Source organism: Anas platyrhynchos, chromosome 13 (assembly GCF_047663525.1).
Source record: "Anas platyrhynchos isolate ZD024472 breed Pekin duck chromosome 13, IASCAAS_PekinDuck_T2T, whole genome shotgun sequence".
Taxonomy (NCBI): Eukaryota; Metazoa; Chordata; class Aves; order Anseriformes; family Anatidae; genus Anas; species Anas platyrhynchos.
Window position 1 is genome coordinate 12,229,524 of NC_092599.1, and position 22,057 is coordinate 12,251,580.

Genomic DNA, 22,057 nt, shown 5'->3' on the forward strand with positions numbered 1-22,057 from the left:
CAGGGCAGCGCTGGTGTCGCCTCCTCTGCAGCTGGCAGAGGGGTTACAGGCACGGGGAGGGGTGTTGGAAAGGGTTTGGTGGAGAAAAGGGAGGTGCAGACACACTCGGTGTGGCAAGCACCCATGAAACCCTCCAGAGCAGGAACAAAGCAGACCTTAAAAAAAAGCCTGCTTTAATATTCTTTTATTTTAAAGTGCTTAATAAAAACAAAACCAGACCTTAAAAACAGCGTTATCTTTAATAGACAGAACCCTACATCCAGTTCCTAGGTGTAATTAATGGGACACAAAAGCTGCTGTAGTGAACACAACCCCTATTCTGCTGGCAGAGAGGAGGAAGCATGGCCCTGCTGGAGGCTGGGAGGCAGTGGAGCAGGAGGCAGTTATCCCACAGAGGCCATGATCACGTCCACAGGGAGCTCCTCTCCACTGCGGGCAGTGACCTGCATCGTCACTGTGTCGGTCAGGACGAGGCGAGAGCGTACCAGGAGGTCATGGCCACCCCGGAACACACCTGAAAGGCAGAAGGAAGGAGTGAGTAGTCCACAGGCTGTGCTCCCCGGCACGCCAAAAGCCCCAAAATGAAGGCTGATGCTTGGTGGATGTGGTCCAGTAACTCCCCAGGGGACCAGAAGAGACACTAAGTGGGGGTATTTTTAATTCACTACACTGTACCTGGGACTCTGCCCTATCAAACCTCATGGAAGTTTAAAATAAACTCTAGCTGAGAGGAGAGGCACTCCTCCAGCAACTACCAGTCACTCACCTCCAACCTCCTGCACATATTGACTTTGCAGCACAAGGGTAGTGTACTTTTCCCTTCAGCCTCACTCCAAACCAGAATGTCAGGTCACCAGGACAGCAATTTCCACCCAGCTGAGCCTGATCCCAACACTGCCCCCCACCCTAACACCCTCCCGATTCCAGTATCAGTTGCCCTGCACTTGCAGGGACAGAAACCACAGTAGGGACAAGCCTCCAAACCCTGCCCTGAGCACAACAGGTTCCATCATGAACTCCTGCTCTGATTTTCAATCGGTTCTGTGCGACCTCCCAGGGCTGCTGCTTGAGCAGAGACCTCAGCCCACAGCTCACCTGCCAGGTACAACGTGTGGGAGTTCTTGTTATCTGGCACTTTATCCGATCGTTCACAGGGCTGCATCCCCAGGAACTTCACGATATTACTAACTGCCTCTGTTAAAAAAAAGTAAGTAGAACAGACTCCATTTCATGGGTGTCTTGACAAGGACACAAAGAGAGCATCAAAAGGTGATAAAAGCCCTGACTGCATGTTGTAACTCATGTTCCTTGCCCTGAGGCATTGGCCAGGGTTGTGCTTTTAGAGGCTACCAGGAAGGCAAAAGCAACCCACACAAGCAAAAACAACAACAAAAAGCCACCACCACACGGCAGTTCTGTTATCTGATGCAGCAAAGGCACCAGTGCAACCGAAACGAGAGAATGAATGAGTCAGGAAATGGAGTGCAGCTGGCTGCATGCTCACTGCACAGCCCTGACAGCAAGCTCGCTTCTCTGGAGATGGACGCAGAAGGGAGGCAACACCTCACAGGCATTACAGGTCTTTAGGAGGAATTTGAAAAGGCCTCAGGGAGGATACTTCAAGCCCAAGGTGCTGTGCAAGGAAACAGGACATGGCTACAGACAAAAGACACCTCTCTAAGCCATCAGAAAGACCATGTTGTTAAGGGTTTCTCAGGAACAATAAATCTTTAATAAATGGTGAAAGAAGAGGGTTTATACCAGAAGTCTGCCTGCCAACTTTGTATCTTCTGCTTTTTGCATCTTTTTTTCTGATTCCCAAGGTCAGAGCAGCTCTTCCTTTCACAGAGGGAAAGTGGGAGCTCACAGGTTAACTGTCAGCTGTTTGGGAGGGCAGAGTGCAAGTGTTCTGTTCCCTCCCACAGTCCAGCCTGGTCTCTCTCTTGTTTGTTGAAGCCTGAACTATCTTGTTATCACACTAACTGCAGGCCCACACTTAACAGCTGTGGTGGAATCACTTGTGAAGGGTTTTGCCCTATTTGCCTTTCCGTGAGAGATGTAACAGGAACCAGACTGCATCTCCAGTCTGTGCCTGCTGGAGGGAGAGAGATGTTAAGAGCCCTGCTGGGGGGTTCAGGCACTACCTTACCTTCAAGGGTTTTAATAGCAGATAGAGTAAAGGTTTCCTCCTTTTCAAACTCATCACCCACTTCATCCCACGCTGCTCCAAAGTTTGGCTTCAGAACTCGCTGGATGTGATCAGCCACTGTTACCTCAAGGTCTTCAAGCTGATGATAAGAAGAGGCTCAAGTGAAACACGCTCGTTACTCACCCTGCTCTCTCTAGAGAGAGTTTTAGTTTTAGACTGGATTCTTTGAGATCTGGTGAATGTAGGAGGCAGCCTCCACTTCTGCTCATGAGAATATCACAGCAAGCCCTGCCCCTTTGAGTTTGCTCAAGCAAACAGTTGATTGAGAAACTGCTTGGCCCAGGAGAGCCACGTCATGCCATGCCAGGGTTCACAGAGCAGGTTTCCATTCTGAGCACAGCCCTCAGCCTGACAAGGAGCAAAGCACCGGGCAAACATCCAAAACAGAGGACAAAACAAAATTAAGGAACTGTTGCTGGTGCTCCCTCAGATGTACCATTTGCCCTTAAGCTTGTATTTTGCCTTTCCAGCCCGTTGTTTTGTAGCTGGTGAGATGCTGTCAGGTGCTTGCTATCACCCAACACCACGTGCCAGGTTAGCTGAACTGCTGCTGTGATGCCTATGTGAGGCACAACGAGGTTTGTCCCCCTCGAGTATGTATCTAGGAGCAGGCAGTGCCAGAACCAGCCAGACACCAGCCTGCATTCATTTCAGCAATTGCTGCTGAGTATAGTTGAAACAGATGGAAGAGTTTGCTTAAATATCACTTAAACGCCCTGGTGACTGGTGGGAGGCAGGCAGAGGGGTCACCCTTGTGTGTTCCTTTGGAAAAAACCCTCCCCACTCCTGGGAGGACGCTGTGTCCTCAGTGATTCACTGCACAGCAGTGCCTCTAATCAGCTTCGCAGCAGTGACAGGCAACGCATAGAAAACAGCTTCTGGAGCTACCAGGACAGGCTGAGGTGGTCTCACAACATCGCTTTGTCTCTGGAGGGCGAGCACCACCCTCTGAGAGGCAGTCCCAGTTTCTGATCAAGCATAAGCTGAGCTTCTTCCTGTGTGGTAAAACAGCCAACAGAGGTGTTTACACAGCATCAGTGCTTTCATCGGTCTCAGTGCTGGGGAGAGAAAAGCCCAACCTTCCCCAGAGGAAGGGCACAGCTGGAAGTCTCTCTGCATCAGGCAAGCCACTGGGCAATTAACAGTGCAACCACAGAGAGCAACCTGCAGAGAGCAAGAGACAGCCAGCAGCCCAGCTGAGACAGACAAGATCTCCAAGCCCACATCTCGCTCCTTTGGACAGAAACCAGAGGCAGCAAGACCCTCCTCATCTTGTGCTTCTGTCCACAGCAGTGCCAGTTACATCGCCACTTGCATGGCATGTTAGTGGGCACAGATCACAAAGTCCCTTAAAACAACTGCAGTTTCCATGACCGGGCACATGCCCAGCTCCTTACCACATATTCATCCTCGTAACCCTCTTCATCCGCCTCGCCCGTGTTGGGATCGCAGTCCTTGACAGTGAACTTCATCATGCAGCTGAACGTACAGGCCACTGGAGATGGGGGAGGAAAAGGCAAAGCTCACGTTACCACCAGAGCTGTGCTCCTCTGCCACAGAATGGGGCTGGGGAGCTGGGGGCAGCTGGATTCCCTCCTCACAGCCAGCAGCACGGGCTTAGCACACGACCCAGAGAGCACTCTGACAGCTTCTTTCTCTCAAAGATGAAGTATTTCTTCGTCACACTGATAAATACAGGCTCCTGATAGCTGTACCAAACATAATCCTCAGATCGAGTACTATTACTGATGAACCTCAGGTTGCGTTGGGCATATTAACTAAACACATCCCACTAGCATCTTGCAAAGGGGCCAAGATCCTTTCATCTAGGGATCATCAGCTCATGCACATCGGAAACGAAACCACCTTGCACCGTAACGCAGCAGATGATGAATACCACACGGCTGGGAGAGGAAGCAGCAACTCAGCTCTGAAGACGGGCACTGCTGGATGAAGGGCAGCCACACACCAGTGAGCAGCCTCAGCACAAACCAGCAAGAACAAAGCACAGGTAGGGCCTGGTTTGTGTTCAGTTTAAAAGAGGCATCGCTGAAATTCTGGCCATTTGTCTGAAATATTTTTTTCTACTCAGTGTCTGGGCGCTCAACGCACCTCACAGACAGGCAGACAACCACCCGCCTCCCCACATGCTAACACAAAAACAGGAGGCTAAAGGACGTGCTAGAGTGCCCAGGAGATAACTCAGCAGATCTGAATGCTCAGCTGCCAGTTCCCACAGCCCAACTCGACAATGCCATAGCACAAGGAGGAGAAGAGAGGAGAAAGGACCTGACAGCCCTCAAACAGCGAGGAGAAGTCATGCTCAGCATCACTCAGGGCTGCACCCACACACAGGCTAAAAATACCTGGCTAGGATGCAAGGTAGAATGTGTGTGGGCGTGAGCAATACGGTGTGCTTCGTTTGGGGGATCTCAGGAAAAACAGAGCACAAACTGTTTACCTGCTGTCGGATCCTCTTCAGACAGTGCCACCAGCGTGTAGCAGGTACCCGGCTGGTTGTACACCAGGCTTTTGGCAGGGACGTAGCCAATGACCTCATAGCCCTCTGTTGGCTCCATCTGCACCGTGACATTCTCCAGGATCTGATCGTTCAGGGTGTTCGTGCAGTCAAACTGAACGGGAGGGGAGAACAAAGACAGCTTGAAGCTCTCAGCTGTAACAGCAGGCTCACTGTAGGCATAGCTGGAGCATGGTGTCAGTTTGTGAACTCCTGCCTCTATCTCAACAACCAATCTGGCTGTCAGCTCGATGCTCATAGGGCTCACGTTTCAGTTTAGTCACAGAGGAACTGGAAATAAAAATGCTTTAGGGGGGAAGCTAAAAACTTTCAGGGTACTCCAGTGCTCCAGCAAAATTATATATATATTTTATTAAAGAAAACAGCACTCACACCAGCACAAAACTATACAATGTCTGTCCTCTGCAACCCAGGCAGGAACACAAATCCAGTGAGGGCAGGGGTGTATCAGCCTCTGCTTGTTTCATTTCACCAATCAGCGTGGAACTTTCTCTCTAAATGTACTTTGTCCTTCCTCCCAGGAAGATAATTCCCAGGTTAACTCTTTGCTGTAAGGAAATATTACGACTCTCTTGCCTACATCTCCTCACATACAGCAGCAGGGTGGCACAAGCAAGGCCAAGACTCACAGAAACAAGCACCTGTACTGCAAAGGCTAAGACAAAATGCAAGGGGTGGGAGCTCTCTACCACCATGCGACTTTCTCTGGTAACGTTTTCAGCCTTTCAGATATAGCAAGCTTCACTCTCCCATATCCAAAGCACATGCTTGGGACCCTCAGGAAAGAATACAGCTCCTCTTGCCAACTACTCGATGAGAACAGCCCCACCTAGTGCCTGTCTGACTGTTATTTTGACTGTACACGTGTGCATTGCTGAGCCAAAACTGCAAGCACTCCCTTAATTTTTTTCCGGGGTTCTGCTGCCCTGGATGAGAAACTAACGATTCATTTCAGTGATACGCTTTGAGCACAGATAACCCTGAGGTATTTATTCTTTTTATTATTATTTGTTTTGGGCTTTTTTTTTTTTTTTTAAACTTGTCATGAGCTTATTTCCCAATCCTCTTTTGGCACCACATGCCATAGCTACCCACCTGGAACACCATGTGGCTGACAAACGTGTGCTTGGTGCAACGAACCACATATTCTGTCTCCAGCTCCGTCAGGGCAACAGGCTCTGGGGAAGACTTGAAGAGCGGGCCCAGTCCCCGAAACTCTGGGATTGCCCCCAGTTGCTCTGGAACAGAGGACACAAACCATTGCCTTCCCCAACCCACAGAAAAGGGTTACTAGTTTCAAAGCCCTCAGTTAAACAGCCAGAAGCTGCTGCAGCAAGGAAGCATTCCCCAAACATCCGTAAGCATTCAAAGCATTCACTTGGGGCTTCTAAAATTAAAGGCAGAGTCAGCTGCCATTTGCCCACATCTACTGCAAGCTGGACACAGGAGGACTACGAGCACCCCCACAGCCCAGGGGTCAACACCTGACTTGCAGCTGGGTGCCTGTGTGCTCCCCAAGAGGAGGTGGGAGAAGTTAGAGGGGCTAGGCAGGCTCAGCAGGTAGCTACATGGTTCTCACATAGATGTGCAGGAGAGTTCTTGCATCAGTTTACCTTGGAATATTTCTTGCCGTGTTGCTGCCACCTTCTCTGGCTGTTTGACTACAGCAACAGGGACGTTTTCTACAAAGGAAAACAAAAAAAAAAAGATACAAACAAGATGTGAAGGTGAATGGTAATAAGTAACTAAGCCAGAAAATAAATCAATATCTGGAGAGAGATTTGACTAAGGAAAGGAAGGGAGCTCATTTCTCATCTTGCTATGGATTACAGACCTGTATTTAGCTTCCTAAATACCTTTGGTAATCCTCACCGGAGCTACTGCAGTTCCAGCTATTACTATTATTAGCAGCTGGACTAACTAGGAATTGAAATACTAACGTGGGAGCAACTAGATTTGCTGACTTTAGTCTTTACAGAAGATAAAATTCCACAAAATTTAAATAGGATGGATCTCAGCAACTCCTAGCAAGCCCGATGCAGACTACTAACCAAGGGCTTGGGCCAGCACTCAGGGGACTGTGCCTTACCTGCCCTCTGCTCAACAATAGGAGCTGTCGCCAAAGGAACAGACTTCAGATCAAAGGGTTTTTCAGAGGGCTCCAGGGTGTACTGGTGCAGAGCCCTCTCCAGGCCAGGGATGGACACTGTTAAACCTGGGGACAGAAGGGACAGGTCACTGAAACCACAGCCAACACCAGCTCTTTGTGGAGTGTTAAAGCAGGAAGTAAGTGCAGGCTTGTTTGAGGACTTGTATTACCATTCAGGATGTAGCCAGCATTGAGGGCTTTCTGCTTTTGCTCCAGAACGTTCAGGTAGAAGGTGGCTCTGTCTCTCACTTCGTTGTCATCATCCATCACACACCTGAGAAGAAAGCAGAAAATTTGCTTCAGCACGAGGCTGCTGAGTCCACATGAACAAATCCAGGTGACTAAGCCACCTTCCAGGGCTAGAAAGAACAGGCTATAGAGACAAGTAGCCTACTAGCAATTGTATCAGACAAGCAACCATCCACCACGCTTGGCAGTACTGAATGCAGTTGGTGATCCCATCACAGGATTCCAGGTACCTGCTGCACCTCATCAGACCCAGATAGAAGGGAGCAGACACACGTGGATGTTGACAAGCTCTCTCAAGCAAACAGGGGTGTCACCTATGACGCTGAGAAACTTTTGAGGTACAACTCAGTGCAACTCACGGTACCCCTTGCTCCTGACTCCTGGCAATAACGTTAGCATAACCAATGCCATTTTTGTAAAGTAAGTGCTCATTATTTGTACGTGAGCTGGTCATGTGTCAGCTTCCCTTTTCCCTCTCCTTACCAGCCTGGAAGACCCTGCGTGCCAGGCCAACATTTCCCTCCCCACCAGCCGATAATATCCCAGGCACCAGGCCAACCCTCGTTCTGGCTGTCACAGAACAAGGAAGTGTAACTGCACTTGGAACCCTGCCTGTAAAGCCAACCAGCTGAAAGTTTAAGTGAGACTTGGACTGGAACTGCTGCTGGATGGCAAAACCAGTGATCCTCCAGTGATCAGGGATGCCTCTATGTGGTGTAAATGCCTGAAGTAACTAGGAAAATAAAACTAACATTCACACTTTTAAGGAAAAGGTACAGCATTGAAGAGGCTTTCAGGGTAGGGCATAACTGCATTATCTGAGCATTCCCTAGGCTCCCAACCTTAGATGCTATCGTGCTGGGGAAACTTGGTGTGCTAGCTCTAAGGAACACCACGGAGCGTAGAGTGGAGTGGAGACACCACGGCTAGGCTCTGTAATCAGGTGGGGCCTCGATTGTTCTTGTGCACAAAGCTGCACTTTTTGCCACCCTAAGCCAAAGACCTGTCATGTTTTGACAAATGCTGTACCCTAGTGTACTTTTTGCTCATTATAATATCATTATAATACCAAAACACACCTCCATCCCAAAAGCTACCCGCCTCCAAGGTGCGACCACCCCTCACTGAGCATGCGCCCTGAATTTCTCGGAGCCTATTACTTTAAACGGAAACGGGAAAACTTTACACCAATCATAACTAAGATATGCTTGACTAGAGCCACTCAAGCTCCACCTAAAAGATAGAAAATAATATAAATTGGCCCAAGAGAGAGGGGATGTTAGGGAAGATACCATCGTCAGGGGAGATACCATCCCAAGGACATACAACATCCTTAGGACCTCCTGACTCCTGGGATCAGTCGACGGGCTGAGCCTCTCTTCCCCCCCCATTGGGACGCCTTTGGGTGAGATCTGAATATTTGCTTATAAATCTCTATAGAGTCTTTGATCCTTTTAACGCGTTTATTTCTAGGCTGCGCACCTAGAACCCACACCTAGAACCCACACCTAGAACCCACACCTAGAACCCACACCTAGAACCCAACACCTAGAACCCGCACCTAGAACCCAACACCTAGAACCCACACCTAGAACCCACACCTAGAACCCACACCTAGAACCCACACCTAGAACCCACACCTAGAACCCACACCTAGAACCCAACACCTAGAACCCAACACCTAGAACCCAACACCTAGAACCCAACACCTAGAACCCAACACCTAGAACCCAACACCTAGAACCCAACACCTAGAACCCAACACCTAGAACCCAACACCTAGAACCCAACACCTAGAACCCCTGTGTATTTCATGCATACTAGCTTGCTTTTGCAGATAGTCACTATCACCGGCAATCCAAAAGAACCTGATTATCTGTTGCTGTAATAAACCATACTTGATTGCATTGTGATAGCTCTCATTAATGCAACTAGGGTGAGGGTGGTTATCCGTGATAGTTCAGTGTTCTGAATCTAACCAGACCCCCAGACGGTTAATGCATTGTTGGTGAATGTCTGAGCGGACCCCCAGGTGGTTATTACGTTTTTGGTGAATGTCCGAACGGACCCCCAGTTTTGGTGAATGTCCGACTGGTTCAGTACTCTGAATCCAACCGGGCCCGTAACGGTTAATCAGCTACACCCCTTTAACGCGACACTCTACCCTAAGCAACTTCAAGCATATTCCAAGCCTAGATTATCTCGTGTGCCAAGAATTTAGATTTGACTTGACCTGCAGAGGGTTCAGGTGACTAGAACAAACACTAACCCATGATAACACTGATAATAAAATCCTGGGCTACTATAATCTTTATTATTTCACAGAATTCTAATTATAACTACAGCTTCATAGCACCCTCATTCTGAGCAGGATCCCTAAAGAACCTGTTTGTCCCCATACCATTGGGTGACACCCACCTTTTCAGTAACACCAAGATGCTGGGTAACATCTCCTCATTCTGGGCTCCAAATTTGGCCAGGGCACTTACAGCACCTATAGCACAAGTCGTAAAAACAGAATTAGCAAACAAGGAAATCAGCTGAAGTTTCTTCCATTTCCTGGCTGTGTTCAAATGTCACATCAGAGACACCAGCCCCAGTATATAGCATTACTGTAACAAGAGAGGCAGATGTATTACAGCGAAGTGCTGGCAAATCTCCTCTGTCTAGTTCCATGGAGTCACTGCATCCCCCCCTCCATTTCTCAGCTGCCTGCCAACTCCTCCATCAATATTACTGCAGGGTCTTTGCTGTGTAAAAATATCCACTCAGAACCAGAGCAAACCACAACCATCAAAAGCAGAGGTGTTCACGCACTGTATTTCCTTGACAATCTGTCACAGGCCAGACAGATTTTCCAGGTCTGCCTCTTACCTGCCCGGACTTCTTCATGCTCCAGGACAACCCTGTTGTAGATGAAGCGAATGTATTTGGAGGGGTTATTGGTTTTGGGCCCTTCTTGGCCCAAGAGGTGGAGGATACGAGTAGCCAGCACGGTGAATTCGCAGTCCTCGATGAATTCGCAGAGGTGAGACAGGCCTGTCTCTTTGCTCTCCGAGTTCTCCTCAATAATGCTGATGATGCAGTCCACAATGGCTCGCTTGTACTCAAAGCCACCCTAGGGAGCAAAGGGAACGGCTCAGCTGGAAAGCTCAAAGCACGTTAGACTCTCTGAATTAGCCAGGCAGGAAAAAAATCCCTTTGAAAAGGTCACTCACACCCAGCGCTTTTAATCTGTGTTTGAAAGGAGCAGGGCAGTAATGCTGCCCACCTCTTCTGACCCTCTTTAGTCCCAGAGGACCAGCTAATATTCAAGCTCGCCTGCCAGCATCCTTCAGAATGGCTGCAGTTAAGAAAAAAACAGATCGTAGAGAGGGAAACGGAATCCATCAGCCTGAAGGGTTTATGTCTCCTTCAAAATTCTCTGCTGCTAGAATTAGCACATAAAAAACAGCCATGTGGGAGGAGGAGAAAATTTCAACCCTCTCCCCTTTAGCACCAGACATCTGAGGATGAATCACAAGAGAAATATATTAAGGATCGTATCTGCCACAGCAGGACCCAGCAAATGGCCCTATTAGTGTGGGAAGACAGGCAATCAATACCTCCCCAGGCACACCCTATAACCTGACATGCCAGTAATGCTCAGTTATCTTCAGACGTTATTTACTAGCGTCCTCGATACACACCATGGGATTAAACTGCACGTTATCCTCTGCCAATTACGTGCACAGTTCCAGGCATTTGGGGGATCTTTCTGTAGCTACTTTAGATTTAAAAAAAAAAAGTAAAACAGAGTGGTTTGAACTACAAAACCACATTCGAAATGATGCCATCCACCCACAGAAAATCTGGGAAAGTAGAACAGTCCATTTTTCTCAGGAGCAGAGAGAGGGGCTCTGGTTTGTTCCCAAACAAGAGGCTGTAATTGGCAGGTGACGTCAGAGCAAGCAGTGTTGCTGGCGTGTTAGCTCATTTAGAAATTCAGCAAACCTCTGTAAAGCTGTCTTTCTGCAACTGTCTGACTGAATGCAGAGAATGGTTATAGGTACTCGTGATTCCTTCACTGTCACAGCTCAGAGAACAGAACAAAAGCGGTCCTGTGTCATCAATAAATAAGTTGTTACATAATCTTTTGGTACAAGGCAAAACTTCTTGGAATTTGCTGTCAAAGTATAAAAGAAGGCTGGTTCAAATGTGAAACACACAAGGGCTGCCAGCACATCTACTGTTGCCTGCGTTTGCTTTGAGTCTGTAAACCCCCAGAAAAATTGAAGAATGGGAACCACATTGAAAACATGCCAGGATGTGTACGCTGTCATGCATAGCTGGTCATTTCTGTCACACTGCAAGCTTTTTAGGACAGGTAGAGAGTCTTACTGCACAGCATTACCAGTAAAAACTTCACTCTCACAGAGGCTACCGTGCAGTCCTGCAGTTTATGTATATTCCTGATATGCTCACTGTTAATAAAAAGCTTCTGTCTGACACATCCTGAACTGTATTTGCATTATTACGCATTTGGAGTTCTCCCTAGATCTCTGACAGTACAAAAAAGAAGCACAAAGCAGTTACTTGCAAACTTACCTCTTCCCGAAGCATAGTGAAAAGAAAGTTCATGAGGACAGCATGTTTGCGAGGGTACTTCTGACACAGCGCGTTGATGGCCTGTACTACTACAACCTAGAGGAAAGAGGGGCAGGTCAGAAAGAGGACTGTCAAGCTGGGCAGAAAAAAAAAAAAGGTTGAATTTTGTCGATTTGGTGCTGGTCCCTGGCCTGGAAGCTACAGCTTTGCCTTTAGTTATCCAACAAAGGCAGTTCCAGGAGGATATAAACTTAGGAATTAGACAAGAAGATTCATCTTTAATGTAATTGACCAAGAAGAATGATTTTTAATGTGCTGGTCAGCCCCTAGCAAAAGCCCATGTCCACTGGGGGGCAAGAAAGAAAGATTTAATACTCAAAGGGCTTCTCCCCAGACTTTGGAGCTGGGTACTGTATGACTGAGGCCTGGCTGGGTCTGATAGCCTCAGATTCTTTCTCTTCCCAGCAAAAACGCTGCAGCCCAGGTGCTGGAAGGGGCTCCATCCACGGTTTCAGAAAGCACACACAAACATGGACAGAGACCGAGGGTTTTCTTCAGCAACCTGTGTACCACCTTCTCACACACATCCTTACTTTGAACTCATCGGAGATTTCCGACATGAAAGAGGAGATCTGCTTCATGAGCCGGTCAATGCTGCTCTCGCTGCCGGTTTTCAGCAGCGTGGTGATGGCCAGGGTGGCTATGCTGCGGTTGGAGTCTGTCACAAGGTTCTCCAGGTCCAGGTTACAGGCAGTCACAGCGGATGGGTGTTTCATGGCCACCTGGAGAGGAAGGGGAAAAGTGGAAGGTCACTGTATGCATGCAAAAAGCCCAGCTAGCTAAAAACACAACCCTGGTCAAGGGAAAAGCTGAAGCAAAGACTGTCAGGGAGCAGTCCAGTTAGCATCAAGGTTTGATCTATGTTTTTATAAGGAGCTCCTTCACCCCAGGAAGCTCAGAAGGGTCAGGAATAACACACAAGACCAGTGACACACTCTCAAAGATTTGTGAACAGGATCCCTTTTGCTCTTTTTCCTTCTGTAAAGCGCTCCTTGAGGCTTTATTCCACACATAAGCTATGACATGTAAGGCTGTATCCGGAAGTAGAAGTTATTTACACAAAATCATCACCCAATCTGACCTCCTTTCTCTTTTAAAGTCTGCACCTCCCTCTGCGTGAGAAATGATTACAGCTCCCAGGAGACTCAGCTCCTACCTTGTTGAGGGTACGGACGGCTGCGTATCTCAGCGCTGCCTTCGGGGAGCTGCAGAACAGCTGCAAAACTGCGAGGTGGGGAAACCAACAAAGGCAGACATTTAGACAACCTATGATGGGAAGCATTTCCTACCTAAAGCATGAGATTAAATGAAGAGACTGAAGATAGCTAGAAGCACGCTTAAGAAGCAGCCCTCAATTTACCCAGGGTAATCAGCAGGCTTCACCACACCAACCCATAACTCCCTCAGCACTGCTGCAAGCACCGCATTTACCTGAGACAGCCGGTGCCAGCTCCTTGGCAGTGCAGTTGGGCAGGTTAACGATGGCAGAAGCAGCTTCGTAGACCACCATCTCGTGCTTGTTTCTTAGGCAGCTCTCGATGAAGTCGAACAGGGGGCTATCACGGCTGAGGGACAAAAAAACACAAGAATGAATTAAAACAAGAACGCTAACAGAAATAAAGAGTTCAGGAGCAGAATTGGACAGGTCCCATTGCCTCTGGGAAGGTAAAAACAGCCATAAACCATGTCTTCATTTTTTGCAGTAGTCATTACACTGTACTTCCAACATATTTGGCTGCCACCTGAGACAACAGCCTTTGCTTTACAGGCTAACAGGAATCTCCCCTAATTCTTACTCAGAGCTCCAAAGATCTTATCCACCAGGAAGCCCCAGCGCACACATGCTAGCCAAAGAGTTACAGAAGACAAAATGAAAGATTATCTCGATAAAGAACAGATACACAAAGCAGGAAAGAGAAACAAGATGGGCAAGCACATACACAGACAAGACTTGCAGAAGCGATCCCATAACATGAAAGCACCCTGGCATTTATTCTGCCGCCTTTTAACCATCAATAACTTAGAAGTCGTACACTGCTCTTCAAAGACCGAAATAATCACTCTCATCAGATGAAAAGTTAGCCCGCAAGAGGAGATGGAAGCAAGACCTGAGGAAATTCTTCTAGCAGGGCAAAAGAGCCCCCTCACCTGCCAGCCTCCTCCTCCAGCAGCTTGCTGGCTACTCGGATCATCATGCAGTAGGCAAATGGCGACTTGAGGCCGTGGCGGGTGAACTTGCTGAGCATCTTGTTGACTGCCAGGCGATCGTTCTTCCGCACGTGGTAGAGCAAGCCCAGAGCATGATACTGTGCAGGGAAAGAGTGTCACCGACCCACCTTGGGCTCTTCACCCGCCTCTGTGGCCCGGAGATGGCTGGCTGAGCACCAGCAGGTGGGTTTCCTACCTGCACCATGATGTTGTCACTGGAAGCTGCCTCCTGAGCCTCGTTCACCCAGCGCTTCACCACATCGTAACTGGTCTTCAGCAGGTGCTGGGTAGAGACAAAGGCACAGACAGCCCATGAGAGAAGGATGGAGGAAGCTTTGGGAATTACAGCTCGTATTAGGAAGAAGCTAGCCTTCCCCATGAGGGCGCTGGAGGCAGCAACTTATAAAAGAGGAGAGGACTTGGATGCAGAGACCTGCCCGTGTCGGCTGTGCTGTCAAGAGGTTAAACACCTCCCACAAAGCCAGCACCAGTTCCTCACTTCACAAAGGGAGGGAACAGCAACAATTAAACCCCATCCTGCAGAAACACTCCTGTATTGTATGAAAAGAAACAGTTGGACTAGAAATAATGCTGTGAAATTGCACTGTGGTTAGAGTTGGAGTGGCCACGTACCACAGACACACAAACCCCTCCAGTCTTGCCTGCAGAGCTTTCATCTCCTAACAAGAACTCAGCAGACCAAAGCTCCTCAGGGTACATTTAGCACCTTCGTTAACAGGAAGAAGAGTGTGTGTGCTATCATGAGTGTTGGACCACCAGCATTTTTGCCACGGTGCCTACACAAATATCATGCAGCCCCCACAATTCTGCAATCGTCAGGGAGAGCTTTCCTATCCAGGTTACTACCACAGAAACGCCACTGGATTCTCACCCACATCCCATTTTAAACCTTGAAGTTCCTAAATCTGCAGGTTGGTGTTAAATAGGACACTTGGGAGCATCACAGAGACATCTGCGCTCATAAGCTGGTCATTAATTCTCCACTCAAAGATGCACCCAGCCACAAATCTACTTAATTAACTGGAGCAATCCAAAGGCTTGTGGCCACGGTATTGCTTTTAATAAGTGCAGTGTGGGTAGCCCTTGGGCAAGCTTCCCCCCCTGCACATTTTGGTCCAGACAGCAGCCACCCTGCCTGCTGCTTTGTGCAGCATGTGCATGCAGCACTTCTCATCCTCTGTACCAACACACCGACAGCCTGGGCTGCCAGGAGGCACTGCCAGCCACAGCAAACTGGGGGTAATTTTTCTCCCTGAAGACAGCGAGAAAGGGTGGGCTGTTTTCTAATGGAGCACTAAGTCTTTGGGATTAAATTACTCTGACACTGAATTGTATTGCACTGTATAAAATTAGTTCTCTTTCCTCTCCTCTTTTTCTCCCTCATGTATCCTCTACCAAAGGACAGCTCCCACGTGAAACTCCCAAGATTTCCAGTCACACAGCTTCCCAGTTAGACTGTCCCTGAGGCAGCACCTACCAGTGAGGACACCAGAGCAGAGCTGGATACGCTTGGCACTTTGTCAACAATTGCCTGCTTCATGTAACGCTCGATGGCCTGCAACATGGTACTCTGCAGGGAGAGAGGAACAACAGCTGGTACAGAAAAGCTGTCAGGAGTGTGAAAGAGGAGACGCAAAGAGATGGGAAGCAGGGTGAAAGGTGGGGTGAAGGGCTTGGGGCAGCCCCAAAAGGGAAGCTGCACTTACATCGGTGATTTGACAGAGCGCTCTCACTGCAGGGCCTCGGTAATTGTCGTCCTTCCCGGTCATGTCTTTGGTTAAGCTGGTGGGAAACAGGAAGCTCTCAGTGCTGCACTCCCAAGCCAGCATTACTAACACTGAACAATGAACTTGGCTGCCCACCCAAGTAAAAGCACCACAAGCACATTTCAAACACATCACCAGGAGTTCAGTGTCTGTATTTTAACAGCCTCTTTTAAAGGAGATTTTCTTCCTCACCAAGAGCATTCCTTGTCTTCACATTGCTTGCAGACTACAGTTATCTCCAAGAGGCTCGAAGGGCATTACTGGAGGACGCATGAAGGTAAGAGTGGGAAAACCAAAGTGACTGACCTGCTAGTAACAATGATCACGTCTTCTGCAATAGAAGACATCTCTTTGATGGTCAGGTAACACATCCTGCGAAGAGTTGGCTAGCAAGGAGAGAGGGAAGACACATCAGCTGAGAGGATCCCAGGTAGAAGGGATCTGTTTTTTCTACCTCCATGACTTTATCACATAAGCTGATACTTTCAGAGAGCCACAGTGCCCAAGCAAAAAAGGTGTACAAAAATAATATTCATTAACAAAACATCCCTTCCTCTTCTAAACCCTTCAGCCTTGGCTCTTCTCTGTTCCTGAGGGAATACTTGAGTTAAGCTGCTACAAGGGAAGGGCTACAAAGCTGACCTGTTTCTAAACTTCCATCCTATTCTTCTCACTCAGATCATGTAGGGGAAAATGCATCCAGGCAGGAGGGAAAAGTCGATTCCATAAAAAGACACCTCAAGGCTGAAAAAGACACCGGTGACAACTTGCCCAACAAATAAAGACAGCAGAACTCAGCAAGCAGACTTACATCGTTGGACTGAAACAGCTTTGTCATGGCAAAGAAGGACTCGGTGGCTTCCATGACACCAAGGTGCTCCCCCTAGAAGATGTTTGGAAGAAGGAAGGAAGGAAATCACAGTTAACCACAACCAGAGTCGGGCCTGCTGCAGGTACAAGGCTCAGCCTCACATGCATAAGAACAGGCACGATGTGGCTGGAAACCACAAGGTCTCTCCCTTGCCAGCGTATTTCAGCAGAGTAACACGCTGCCTGAGAAATCCTCCAGCCATGGCTGAAATCGGCTTAGTTGTTGATCCAGATGACAGCACGCTTTATTACGTTACCAAAAAATGGCTTGTGACAATGCAGCTTTGGGGAGAAATGGGTTGGATTTCCACGGCTTATGTAAGGCAAGCTTATGTCATACTCCCCATAGGCACCACAGCTCATCGGAGCCAGCTGCAGTTACTACAAGATGCAGAGGCCCTGGGGCAGGGAAACCCCACAAGACCAGTAAATGCCTTTACAAAGCTGATCCTTAGAGCACACAGATTTTAAGTCCTGAAGGCTAAGAACTGGGTTCAAAACCACCCTTGGCACCGCAGAGTTGTAAGCTAACAGCTCCCAAGGAATCATAAATCATAAGTATCAGCCTCTTTGTATTTCCTCATTCCTGCCCTCCATAGCCCACAGATTTTTTCAGACAACAGGAAAGTGAGCAGGAGCTTGGCAGCACAGCAAGTGTGCTTACTGAAATTTTGTACTGGATATGCATTAGAAACATTCAGAAAAGTTTAGTTAGAGAAAACCTATCAAAAGTGCTTGTCAGCTCATTTTTTTCTCACTTACCTGGTTTATGAGATATAGAATCTTGGTGAGGATGTGAGCACATTTTCGTGGGTTTATGGGAGTCTCGTTAAACACCCGTGCCTGGAAACAAAGCACAGACAAGGATGCTGATACCAACACCCCCCTAAAAAACCGCAACAAACTCCCACTTCCCTGCGAAAGTTCTGCAGTGAGGTCCTCAAGAGAGGGAGAGACTCTACCCAGAAAGGGTAGCAAAGGAGAGCTTTTAAGGGTTTACCTCTTGCAAGACTGCACTCTTCTCCAGGTGCTGGAACGGGTTGGAGCCCCCACCTGCAAAATAAAGATAACAAGAGTCTTTACAGGAACAGCACTATGGGAAAGTGACTTTCTAAACATGCCTGTAGTTTAATAATAGGCAGAGCATTTGGGGGTAGTTTTTGCATGAACACCAAGCAATCAGCATCAATGGAGTGACTTTAGAGCAATTAGGGAAGGCAGAGCAGACGGGACAATCTCTGATTTATCACCCCAAGGAGTCACCAGCCATGAGCTAAGGTAGGCTGACAGGCTGCAAAGTAACTGTGCTCCCCCACTACCCCCAAAGACCCATCTCCAACTGCAGGGCTGGGATCTTGTGCCAGTTCGAGCATCACTAAGGCCAGCCTAGAAACAAAAGCTCAGAGAGCCACAGACAAGAGGAGACACTGCTTGCCAGGCTGGCGAGTCAGGAGCGCTTTACCCCTGCTATAAAGCAATCAGGAATCCACCAGTAATGCATTCTTTGTCACTAATTAAGAGAACAAGACAGCAGACGAGAGAGCCTGGACACAGAGTAACTTCCATTGTCCCACTTAATAGAATAAATTATATTAAATAATGAAAAAAAATCACCAATTAAGGACGAAATAATCAGCGGGAAAAGCACTATTATTCTGCATGGGCCCTATTAACTCGCCTCCTCCGAAGCACCCGCGAGCTGCAGCTTCTCAAAAGCTGCCAGTTATTGATGACCAGGTTTTAATTAGTACCTATGCTCAGCCTGACCTGGGACAACAGAGAGCCACTTGCAGTGCTGCCCCTCCACTTCACAAGCCTGATTGGGAGAGCTCAGCCCCAGGTCCAGCTCCGGTCTGACCTGTGCTTGAAGCATCATGCGCTGCTGCCAGGAGCCTTTGCAAAACTCTTACATTTAAAAGGCAAATGCATCTGCACCCTGGCTCCTTTCAGGTTCAGGAACTGCCCTCCTCTGGCTCCGAATGAAATTTGCAAGTGCAGCAGGCGGCTGAACAAAGCATGGGCACTTAGGTGGCATTGGGAAGAAAAGAAAACGAGGGGAAAGAACAAAAACAACGTTTCTAGTACCAGCTTCTTGGATACTTGAAGAAAATGGTTGGAAAAAACCTTCCTAGCAGCCCAATATGTCTACAGTCTTGAATCTGCCATCAGCACAGTATCACCTCTGCAAATCTCATAGCACTGAGCATCTTGAAATACACTGCACACCATGCCTTGGTCTTCACAGCGTGCTGTGTCAAAGCACTCTTCTGATCAGAGGAGGAACAGAAGCAGTGAAGGCAGCGTCTCCAGAAAGCTCCCAGCATTGATGACTAACAACAATTCGTACTGCTTTGCAGAGAAATAATCACTGACCAAGTGATCTTACAGCAGCTACATGCCCACAATAACATCTCTGAGCGCATTTCTGAGAGCCGATGGAAGCTCATCCAGAGCTACCTAAATCGTCCGTGACAGGCAGAGAAACAGGGCCCAAGCAAGCAGATGCTCATCTCAACTACCAGACTGTCCTGTTAGCCACCCCGTGGAATAGACAAGAAATAGGCAAGGGCTGTGAATTCAGGGGTGGTACACTCCAGGCAATAGCAGGACTGACAAGGGACACAGAGAGGCCCCAGCAGACGGTGCAGCAGGTGCTGAGTGTCCTCATTCCGCACAGAAACAAGGGCTCAGAATGACACGGTGGTGAAGGAGAAGCATTAGGAAATGTGCAAGGAATGAAGGTGGAAGGGAAAAAGAGCTCTGTGAGCTTTTGGTGTGAACACAACCACCACGACACCACCCTATGAGGAAGTGGCTGGAGCTGGAAGAGGCACAGGCAGCACCTGGAGACCTGGGGCAGGCGCAAAGGGGGGCAAAACCCCAAAAATCCCCCAGGACTTTTCACACCGTGAAGCGAGCAGAGCAGCGGGGAACAGCCCCGGGACAACCGGGGGAGGGCTGCGAGGAGCAAACCTGGGGGTCCCCCCCCCCCCCACAACCACCACCGGGCCCCCCCCCACCCCCCCAGGGGTGACCCCACCGCCCCCACCACCACCCCCACAGCCCCTCCGTTACCCTCCGCGCCCGCCGCCCGGCCCCGGTGCCCGGTGACCCCCGGGGAGCGGCCTGCAGGCTCCGGACAGGCGGCGGGCCCCAGGGCGGCCTCTGCGAGGGGTGAGGGGGGCGGTGAGAGGGGGGGGGGGGGCGGCGGGATTCGCCTCACGGAGCCCCCCCCCCCCCACAACCCCCAACCCCCACGCACCGGGACGGCACCGGGGTGTCCCCTCCCGCTCCCCGCCGCTCCCTCACCCGATTCCTCGTCCTTTTTGTCGAATTTCTTCAGCATGGCGCCCCCCCCGCTGCGCCCCCGGTACCGCTCCCGGTGCCCGGCCCGCTGCCCGCCCCTCCCCTTCCTGCCAGCTCGGCCCGGCCGCCCTCACTCGCCGCACTGCGCAGGCGCGGCCCGGCCCCCGCCCGACGTGGCGGCTCGGGCCCGGGAGGGGCGGGGCGATCGGGGAGTGATTGACGTGGAAGGGGGCGGGACAAAGGGGGGAGGGGGAGGTGTGATTGGTGGGGAGGGGGAAAGGGGCGGGGCTTGGGGTACGGGGCTTGGGGTACTGGGGTGGGGGGGAGGCGGGACTGGGGGGACTGGGATGGGGGCACTGGGGTGGCTGGGGGGGGGACTGGAGGGAATTGGGATGGAGGGGACATACTGGGATGAAGGCATACTGGGATGGAGTTATACCGGGATGGAGGGGACATACTGGGATGGAGTCATACTGGGATGGAGGGTGACATACTGGGATGGACGGGAGCATACTGGGATAGAGGGGACATACTGGGATGGAGGGTGACATACTGGGATGCAGGCACTGGGATTCAGGGGGACATACTGGGATGGAAGCATACTGGGCTGCAGGGGAGCATACTGGGCTGCAGGGGAGCATACTGGGATGCAGGAGGGTATACTGGGATGGAGGGGGGCATACTGGGATGGACGGGGGCATACTGGGATGGAGGGGACACGCCAGGATGGGGGGGCACTGGGATGGAAGGGGGCACTGGGACGTGTATGGGGCACATGGTGGCTCTGGGGGCACTGGGATGGAGGGGCACCCCAGGACTGGGGGCATACTGGGATGGGCAGGGGGCATACTGGGACTGGGAGCAGGGCACAGCGGGGCTGGGGAGGGCACTGGGAGACACCGGGACTGGGGGGGGGGGGCATATAGAGGAGAGACCGCACGGGGGCGATGCCGGGACTGGGAGCACTGGGATGGGGACAGCAGGGACAGCGGGGTGGGGGCACCACTGCCGAGCCCCCCTGGATGCAGCCCTATCACCGGGATGTCCCCCCCGTGCCCACCACCGCTCCCCATCCCCGGCTTCCCAAGCACCCTGCGGGGCCAAAAACCCACCCGGGGGCCACACCGGGACCTCCCCGTCCCCAAATCCTACCCCCCCCACACCACCGGGCCCCGCTCACCGTGGGCCAGGTACTCCTCGAAGAGCATGGCCGCGTCCGCCGCCAGCTCCAGCGGCCCCACAAGGCCTTTCCCCGGGCCGCGGCCCCGTTGCGAGCCCCGTGGCCCTGTACTTTGCACGGGGCGGCCGCCCGCGGCCCGGCTTATCTGGGCCCCGCCGAGGCAGGGCGGCGCTCCTGCCACCTTCACCACACGCTCGGGGATGTTTGGGGTGGATTTTATGGGATGGGAAAGGGCGGATGGACAGGAGGTACATGGGGAACCCGCGTGGCCGCGCCGCGCCTGTGTCCTTTTGGGGTGCCCCAGTGGTGGTGGCACGGGGACGATGAGGCCACCTCGCCCGGCGTGGTGTCACCCCAGCTGCTCCTTTCCCCGATTTTGGGGTCGGTAGCACTCCCCCACGTCCCGTTGATGAGTTTGCTTTGAGGTCGGGGCTAGGGACGGCTGCGGGTGCCGTCACCTCCTGCGCCCGATGCGGGCCATCAGCTCGGCGTTGGCGGCCGCCTTGGCTTGCAGCTCCTTCTCCCGGGCCAGGTCGAGGAGGATTTTTAGGATGTGGGTGGGGACGTCGAGGGACAGGGCCACCTTTTTGGCCCCGCTGCTCTTTTTTATCGCCGCCGCCTGCCCGTTGGCCCCGGGGCTCGCCAGCCAGGGCAAGGTTTTCCTCAGCGATTCCTCCAGCAGCAGGGTGGCTTGGTCCGCCTCCGAGCTTTCCACGGCGTTGTGCTCGCTTCTTTTGGGGACACCCTGCAGCAGCCCCTTGCTGTCCCATACAGCCGCCTCGCCCCCAGCCCAGGGGAAAGGTTCGGGGGCTTCGGGCACCGCCGGATCCCACGGGAGGCTCAGCCCCTGCCCCGTGCCCACCCAGGGCAGCAGCAGGACGGGCAGCAGCACCCCACAGCACAGCACAGCCTG

General features: G+C 50.8%; 1 protein-coding gene across 3 annotated transcripts; it reads right to left on the bottom strand.

The window, feature by feature from the left end:
- Nucleotides 1-220: 220 nt before the first annotated feature.
- On the bottom strand, nucleotides 221-21,244 carry COPG1 (COPI coat complex subunit gamma 1). 3 transcript variants are annotated; one of them, XM_072044628.1, is made up of 25 exons: nucleotides 21,145-21,187; nucleotides 19,734-19,823; nucleotides 17,659-17,711; nucleotides 17,421-17,501; nucleotides 16,600-16,671; nucleotides 16,095-16,174; nucleotides 15,729-15,804; nucleotides 15,500-15,592; nucleotides 14,198-14,284; nucleotides 13,942-14,099; nucleotides 13,225-13,358; nucleotides 12,950-13,017; nucleotides 12,327-12,515; nucleotides 11,734-11,829; nucleotides 10,021-10,264; nucleotides 9,565-9,640; nucleotides 7,068-7,171; nucleotides 6,838-6,963; nucleotides 6,362-6,430; nucleotides 5,844-5,986; nucleotides 4,671-4,842; nucleotides 3,607-3,704; nucleotides 2,150-2,288; nucleotides 1,096-1,194; nucleotides 221-514 (listed from the first exon to the last, which is right to left on the bottom strand). In XM_072044628.1, exons 1-25 carry the CDS (start codon nucleotides 21,170-21,172, stop codon nucleotides 384-386), a joined length of 2,706 nt encoding a protein of 901 aa, XP_071900729.1. In that variant the 5' UTR covers nucleotides 21,173-21,187; the 3' UTR covers nucleotides 221-383. The 3 variants fall into 3 exon arrangements, with proteins under 3 accessions (XP_071900729.1, XP_038041698.1, XP_038041697.1); XM_038185770.2 differs by lacking the exon at nucleotides 19,734-19,823 and having other exon boundaries at nucleotides 21,145-21,244; XM_038185769.2 differs by lacking the exons at nucleotides 19,734-19,823; nucleotides 21,145-21,187 and adding an exon at nucleotides 19,968-20,109.
- Between the last annotated feature and the right edge of the window lie 813 nt (nucleotides 21,245-22,057).

Bases quoted from the DNA above. Each gene is read 5' to 3' on its own strand.
- COPG1 (XM_072044628.1), bottom strand. From the start codon at position 21,172: ATGCTCTTCGAGGAGTACCTGGCCCACG. The intron at 15,593-15,728 runs GTAAGTGCAGCT...CTCTCCCTGCAG, and splicing joins CGCTCTGTCAAATCACCGAT to AGTACCATGTTGCAGGCCAT. The intron at 9,641-10,020 runs GTAAGAGGCAGA...CTTGTGCTATAG, and splicing joins GCATGAAGAAGTCCGGGCAG to GTGCTGTAAGTGCCCTGGCC.